General features: G+C 32.8%; 1 protein-coding gene across 1 annotated transcript; it reads left to right on the forward strand.

Moving 5' to 3' along the window:
• Window positions 1–3,757: 3,757 nt before the first annotated feature.
• Window positions 3,758–6,684, forward strand: LOC109218336 (pectin acetylesterase 8-like). Its single transcript, XM_019382694.1, has 13 exons — window positions 3,758–3,867; window positions 3,972–4,105; window positions 4,184–4,266; window positions 4,373–4,502; window positions 4,618–4,697; window positions 4,812–4,898; window positions 5,037–5,161; window positions 5,255–5,315; window positions 5,428–5,481; window positions 5,617–5,694; window positions 5,806–5,911; window positions 6,011–6,156; window positions 6,291–6,684. Coding segments are annotated over exons 1-13 (1,176 nt in total). The 5' UTR covers window positions 3,758–3,865; the 3' UTR covers window positions 6,381–6,684.
• Window positions 6,685–7,419: the final 735 nt, after the last annotated feature.

The following is a 7,419-nucleotide window of genomic DNA, read 5'->3' on the forward strand; positions in this document are numbered from 1 at the left end:
GAAAAGAAGAGGAATAAGAGGTGAAGCAAACAAAAACGGACAGAAAGAGGAAGAAAACTTACCAAGTCAAACTCGAAACCAACACTGGACTCCTTGATTTAAACGAAACTGATGCTAATCACTTGTTCTTTGTCAAGAACAAATGAACAGCATCAATTTACGTTGAATCAAACTTCAAAAACTCGAAAGAATCGGAAGCCTATGGTCATGCATGCCGACAGATTCAACGGAAATTGATTTTGGGCTTTTAGGATTTCGAACTCAGATTCAAGATTCGAGAAGATATGGAAAGATTCGAGGGAAATGGTTTTGAGATTGGGAAAGGGGAAGCTGTGAGGATTTTATGGCGTTAATTTGGGGCGGATTGGAGGTGGCACAGCCACCGGAGATAGCAAGGATTTGGGGGCGACGCTAGGGTTCTTTGTTCTCTGGAGAAGACGGTGAGGAATGAGAGATGGAAACGGGGGGGGGGTGGGGGGGGATCAGACCGTTCGGATAGTTATATACTGTCAAGCAACCCAGTTCCCAACTGTTGGATCGAGGGAGATCAGCGGCTCATGTTGGGGGAACTGAAAACGGGGTCGTTTGGTCATTGAGTGGGGCGGACCGGGTAAAAATGCGGGTTTGGGGCTATTTGGGCCTGGTTTGGACGGGTAATGGGGGAAAATACATTGGGCCAGGGGATATTTAATTAAAAGAGCCCAAAATCCTATTCTTTATTTCCTTTTCTTTTCTTTTTTTTTCAATTTCTAACTCTCTTTTCTTTTTTCCAAATTAAAATAAAACCTAAATTAAATCTTAAAACCAAATTAACCTACCAAATTACGCTAATTACTCAATATAATATTTACAATAATTAATTAAGTCCTAAATTAAAAGACAAAGGTATGAAATTCAAAATTAAAGAGTTAAAATGCAACATGAACTATTTTTGTGATTTTTCATATTTTATAGAACAACTAATTTACTAATTAAATACTAAGATGCAAAAATTAAATCCTAAATGCAAATGCAATGTATTTTTGTATTTTTCAAGAATTAAATAAAAATTAAACATGCACACAAAAATGCAAATAATCAAAAAAAATTCTACAATAGTTTCTAAAATAACAAATAATTAAAAGAAAAATCCAATGGATTCTGTAGGAGTAATTCATGTGAGGCAAAAATCACGTGCTCACAGTGACAAATACTAATGTTAACAGAAGACATTCAATTCAATACTGGGAAGAATAATAGTGTTGGATATCTATTTTTTAGTTTCCCATATTTTAGATAAAATGCATAACTTAGTTTATTTTTTTTCTTTAGAGTTTAGTCATGTAATTAATACTCCATCCGTTTCATATTAAATGAGGTACTTTCCTTTTTAATCTGTTCCAAAATAAATGACACATTTCTAAATTTGGAAATAATTCAACTTTAAACTCCTCATTTTACCCATTTTACCCTTAATGAGAAGCTTTTATAACAACACAAAAGTCATGACCCCACAAAGCTTTACCCCTTAAGTTTTTAAGACCACAAATTTCAAAAGTCTTTCTTTTTTTTTCTTAAACTCCGTGCCGAGTCAAACTACCTCATTTAATTTGAAACGGAGAGAGTAGTACTTATTAAATATACTAGTTTTAGCATAACTTAGTACTTTTAGATTATATTCATTTATGTTACAACTTATTTATTAGCAATATTTGTTTTATGCGATTTTATTATATTTATTGTTGAATATTTTAGTACAGTTTCATGACTCATCTCATATTTTATGTTATTTTCTTGAAAACACCTTATGTAGTTGTGCCTTACTAGGACTAAAAAAAATATTTGGAGCACAAATTCTACGTTTTATGCGATGAAGACTTTACATGGAAAAACCTGAAAAAATTCGAAAAATCCGAAAATCCGAAAAATCAGAGTAACATCGAGATTAAAAATTCAACTTTTGTTGGTTTTGTTTGGTCTTTAGATTTAATAATCCGATACAATTGGCTTGGTTTGGTAATTAAAAAATCCAAACAAACCCGACATACGCACACCCCTAGTATCAGGTATTACTTTGAACATGCTTAATATTACATATTTTAAAAATTAATTAAAAAGATTAAATTTTAACATGGTTTACTTTGCACAGTTATTGATAAATATTAATTTAAGTAAATTTTTCTAAATACTTAAAAATTTCTAAATATTAGGAGTTCCTATATTATTGATATAAGGAAAAAAATTATGTCATAATTTTAGGTGATTTTAACTCCTCAATTTTTTTAAAAATAATAAAATTACTATTTTGTCCGATATATAGATTTCACGAAATTTTCAATATTTATTTTAGCTTAATTGCTCATTAACCCTTTACATACGTAAAATTTTCTATTCAAAATAAATCATCATATGGATTTTTTTGTTCAAAATTTCAGTTAAAGCATATCACATGTTGTGTAGAGGTCAATTCACAATAAATGAATCCTAAAAAACTTATATCACATGTCATGTAGGTTAATTTATGAGTTATAATTATCTTTTAATGGAAAGGTTATCAATTATTACTGAAGAAGTGAAATTTTCTTGAATGAAGATATGAAGAGACTGATCAATGCCATACTGTATGAGTTCCTTTAAAAGAATTTTTTGATAGAGACAAAGATAGATTTATTAATTGTTTGTACCATTACACATAATAGGGTGGTCCTTCTTGGATGTAGAGTTCCCCTTAAACATCAAAATCTAATATAGTAGCATTGCATAGGATGACCTTTTTATAACATCAAAATCTAATTGTTGTTCTTCAATTTCATAATTTCGGTAATAATGTTTAAAATAGGGGTGTCAGATGGGCGGGTTGAGTCGATTTTGGGCGGATTAAAATGGGTTGCCTCAATAATTAGGTGGGTCAAATAACCCACCCAAAAGTTACTTGGGCTAAGATGGGTTGGGTCAAGATGGACGAAAATTTGGGTCATAGCCCAACCCGCCCAACTCTTATCAAGCTTTACTTAATATGTGTTATTTTCTTATGAATTTTATAATTACTAAATAATGTTTTTCTTTTTTGTTATTGTGTTATATAACATATCAAACAAAAACAAATTATTTTAAAGATATTTTGGTTAAGTTATTCATTGATCAATTTGGGCTAAAAATCTTCCTAACTTTAAATGATTTGAGATGGGTTGGGTCAAAGATGGGCTGAAGTCAATATATGGGCGGGTCAATGACCATCACAACCTTAGGCGGGTTGGGCGGGTCGTTAGGGCTGGGGCCAAATTTGATAGACTAGTTTAGAACAGGGCCGGCTCTTATTCACCAAGTCACTAAGGCAACTGGGCCTCCAATTTTTGAGGCCCCATATTTCAGTAATAGTTACTAATTGCAGGAATTTGATGTATGAGGATTGTTACACAAATAGTCAGTCATATTGAGTGCTTACCTTTTCTAGTTAGTATACATAGATTATATATTGACAATACACAATTATACATATATTATATATGAATCATATATATATATTATACATCCACCAACTATTTTTAATTTAAGAGATTAAGTGGGTGGCTATTTGGGTTAATATTTTTTTTATTTAAAAATATATTGAATTAAGATAGACACTATAGAAAAAAGGTCTCATATTCATATTTGGCTTTAAGCCACTATTCTTTTGTATCACACCTTTGAGCAAAATATGAATAAAAGAACTTTAGAGAATAAGGAAAAAGCGAGCAGTTTACTGAGGGACGTTTGCTTATAAATAGAGCTCATTCACCTCTACTTCTATAGTGTACTCATAAGCATTGTTTACTTTCTCCCTCTAATTAAAATCTCCTTTCATCTCAGCCTTTGTAAGAAGAAAAATATTCTTGCTGATAACAACATGTAATCTTCATTCATGTATCACTGTTTTAACTGAAACTCATGCCTTGCCTCTACTCTTCCTATTACCTGTAGAATTTACTCTTCTTCTTTTTTTTTTTTTTCAGGATGGCCTTAACATTTCCGTTGGCTTTGCTAGCATGTCTGGCAGTAGTGTCTATAACTACTACTCTTGGCGCCGGAGATGAAGGACTCTACGTCAACATTACAATATTGCACAGCGCGACTGCCAAAGGCGCAGGTAATCTTCCTGAAGTTGTAGCAGAAATTTTAAGAGAATCACATGCACGTATTTATTTTGTTTTTGAGCCAACTGCAGTATGCCTTGATGGAAGTCCACCAGCATATCATCTGCATCCGGGACATGGTAGCGGGCTGAGCAGCTGGATTATCGAATTGGATGTTAGTTACTAGTTACTACTTATTTCTTTTTATTTAATGATTTACTTTTAATTTTTAACTATATATGTTCTGCTTTATTAATCCGGGGGAAATTTCATATTTATAGGCTGGCGGTTGGTGCAGCAGTATCCCCGATTGCCTTGATCGTTCACTTAATTTCTCAGGTTCTTCCAAGCATATGGATCGCCGGGCCTTTTTTGCTGGGGTACTTTCTAATTCTTCCGAACAAAATCCGGGTGATGTTCATATATATTTTCAGTTATATTTGCTTTCTTTTCTTTTTCTTTTTCTTTGTATGCATAAAAGAGATTTCTCACTTCTTCTAACTGCAAACAATATTGGAATTGGTAGAGTTTTACAACTGGAACAGGATGAGGGTGAAGTATTGTGATGGTTCATCCTTCACTGGTGATGTTGAACAAGTTGACCCCGTAAGTAATACTACTGCATATATATCTCCTATGTATTGATAAATATTACTTATGGTTTGGTGATTAATTCTGTAATATTGTTTTTCTGATTGGAAATTCAAAAATCTACATTAGGACAACAAGCTGTATTTTAGAGGGTCAAGAATATTCAAAGCAATTATGGAAGATTTATTGGGCAAGGGAATGCAAAATGCTGAAAATGTAAGAATATCGTATTTAATTAGAATCATGATTACAAGTCACGTAGTATGTACGTACCTTATTATATTTTGCTTCTTTTCTTCTAATTCGCTAAATCTTCACTCAAAAAAAAAAAAAAAATTTGCAACATAATGTTAGGCAATCTTGAGCGGAAGTTCAGCAGGAGGATTGGCAACAATTTTGAATTGCGATAACTTTAAATCCCTCTTGCCCAATGATGCCAGAGTTAAGTGTGTTGCAGATGCAGGCTTCTTCATCAATGGGTGAGCCCTTCTTATTACACATTATGTGCTCTATTAACTCTATTGCTGTCTAATTTATGTCTATGCCATTGGCATATTTCATTATATTTGCAGGAGGACAATCTCTGGCACTTTGGATATTCAAGAGATGTATGAGAACGTTGTTGCTTTACATGTGAGTCACATCTTCTTTTTCTTTTAGTAATTTGGTATGCTTAAGAAGTAGTTGCAAGTTAATTATGTTCTTCTGTTTTACTACAGTAATTTATTTTCCCTCTCGTTCATAGGGATCAGCAAAGAATTTGCCTTCGGCTTGTACGTCTACAATGGAAGCAAGTCTGGTAATTAAAAGTTTAAGGTTTTTTTTTTTTTTTTTTTTTTTTTTTTTTTTTTTTTTTAACAAAAAATCTTTTTCCCTGTGCTATATATATATAAATATTGCTCTCTAACACTACTTTTCATTAATAATGGTGCAGTGCTTTTTCCCTCAGAATGTTGTTCTATATATTCAGACTCCACTTTTTATAATCAATTCAGCCTATGACTCTTGGCAGGTCAATGAGACATGCTATTTTTCCTCATTTTAAATATCTTGTTCGTTTCTTTCTTTAGTTTTTATAAATTCTAAAATAAATTCACTACTGATCCAACACTCTTGACTGCAGATTAATAATATTTTGGTTCCTGAATACCTCGATCCTCAACGTGTCTGGGAATCCTGCAAAAAACAAATAAGTAACTGCACATTTAGCCAGCGTTTAATTATTCAAGGTTAGCAAATCTCTGGTGACTAACTAACGCATACCTTCCATTCACGTATGTATTCTCCTCTAATTCTTTTTAATTTGGTTCTTTCTCTTTTGACTATAGCTTTTGGACTGGAGTTCTTGAAGGTTTTCGAGGGACTAACCCCTTCTTTTACGAGGGGTTACTTTATCACTTCTTGTCATTCTCATGGCGCAATCTTGTCGACGAATTTCTGGTTCAGTCCTACCTCTCCAAGATTACTTCATAAGGTAATCTTATTTCTTTTGTTTTATCCATATAAAGTTGTGAATATATGCACTTTAAGTTTTGACTTTTATCATGCGCCTTTTATTAATATTTATTAGTTAATAACAGATTTTGTTGTAATTTTTTATCTGTGCAGACACTTGCGGAAGCAGTTGGGGATTGGTATTTTGATAGAGCAGGATTTAAACACATAGACCCATACCCTTGTGCTAGAGATTGCAAGTGAACTTCTGTAACGAATAGGCTTGCAGATGTTGTACCTGCCGCTTATTTGGTGATATGTAGCTATTGAGGAGTAGCTGATCGTTGTAGTAAATATAGTCTTTATGTATTACACTTGAGTCCTATTAGATTTAGTAGAAGTTTTTAATTGTTGGGTTTATCCCAACTTAATTTTTAACGGGTTTCAATTTAGTCCAGTTGAGGAAGTTAGAGATTGTGGAATCCGATGCCGCGGTATTAGCTGTATTTAAAGGACAAGTGTAGTGATTTCTGTTATTCTGAATGAAAAATCGTATCCTCCAACTCTCTCTCAGCTCTCTTTTTCCTCTTTCTTCTTTCTTATGATTGGTTTAGTACTAAATCTACTCATACTCTTGAAAGCTGAAAAGAGAGAGAAATTAATATGATTCAGATACTAATATTGTGGCCGTAAAAAAAGTTCTTTCTTTTGCATATAGAGAAAATTCTATTGACATTTTAGTTTATGAACAAATAAATCATTGCTCTCTCTTCAAACAATCTGTGTAGTTATAGACCATAATTTATTCGAAAGAGCGTTACCCAAAATTTGGATTCCTACAAATTGCATTAATTCTTACAGAATCAACTACTTTCGCTCCCTCGAGTAAGAAGCACAACATGGTAAAATATTTTCTCAATAACCAAAAAGGGGAGACAGGGCGTACTGGCTAAGTTGTAATATATGTTTCTAGCTGAAGAGAAACGATCAAACACACATGGTGAAGGAGTACTACTTATGAGGACAAAATTTCTGGAATGATTAGAAGTGTACTCATCGACGTTTAACTTTCTAAGTGCCAGTGGTGTTATATTCATCATAGTTCCAAGCAATTACTGACCCTATTGAAGGATAATATGGATTTCATGATTGTTTAATACTACAGGCTTAGAGTCAAATGTTCCCCACCAATTGTTGTAATTGTTGCGTATCGTAGTAGGCTGATTTGAGACAACAACGAAAATGAACATCCGATTTTACTATTGAATAAGCATTAAATAGTCATAATTCGCTCAAAAAGTTA

This window comes from Nicotiana attenuata, unplaced genomic scaffold (assembly GCF_001879085.1).
Source record: "Nicotiana attenuata strain UT unplaced genomic scaffold, NIATTr2, whole genome shotgun sequence".
In the NCBI taxonomy this organism is placed as follows: domain Eukaryota; kingdom Viridiplantae; phylum Streptophyta; class Magnoliopsida; order Solanales; family Solanaceae; genus Nicotiana; species Nicotiana attenuata.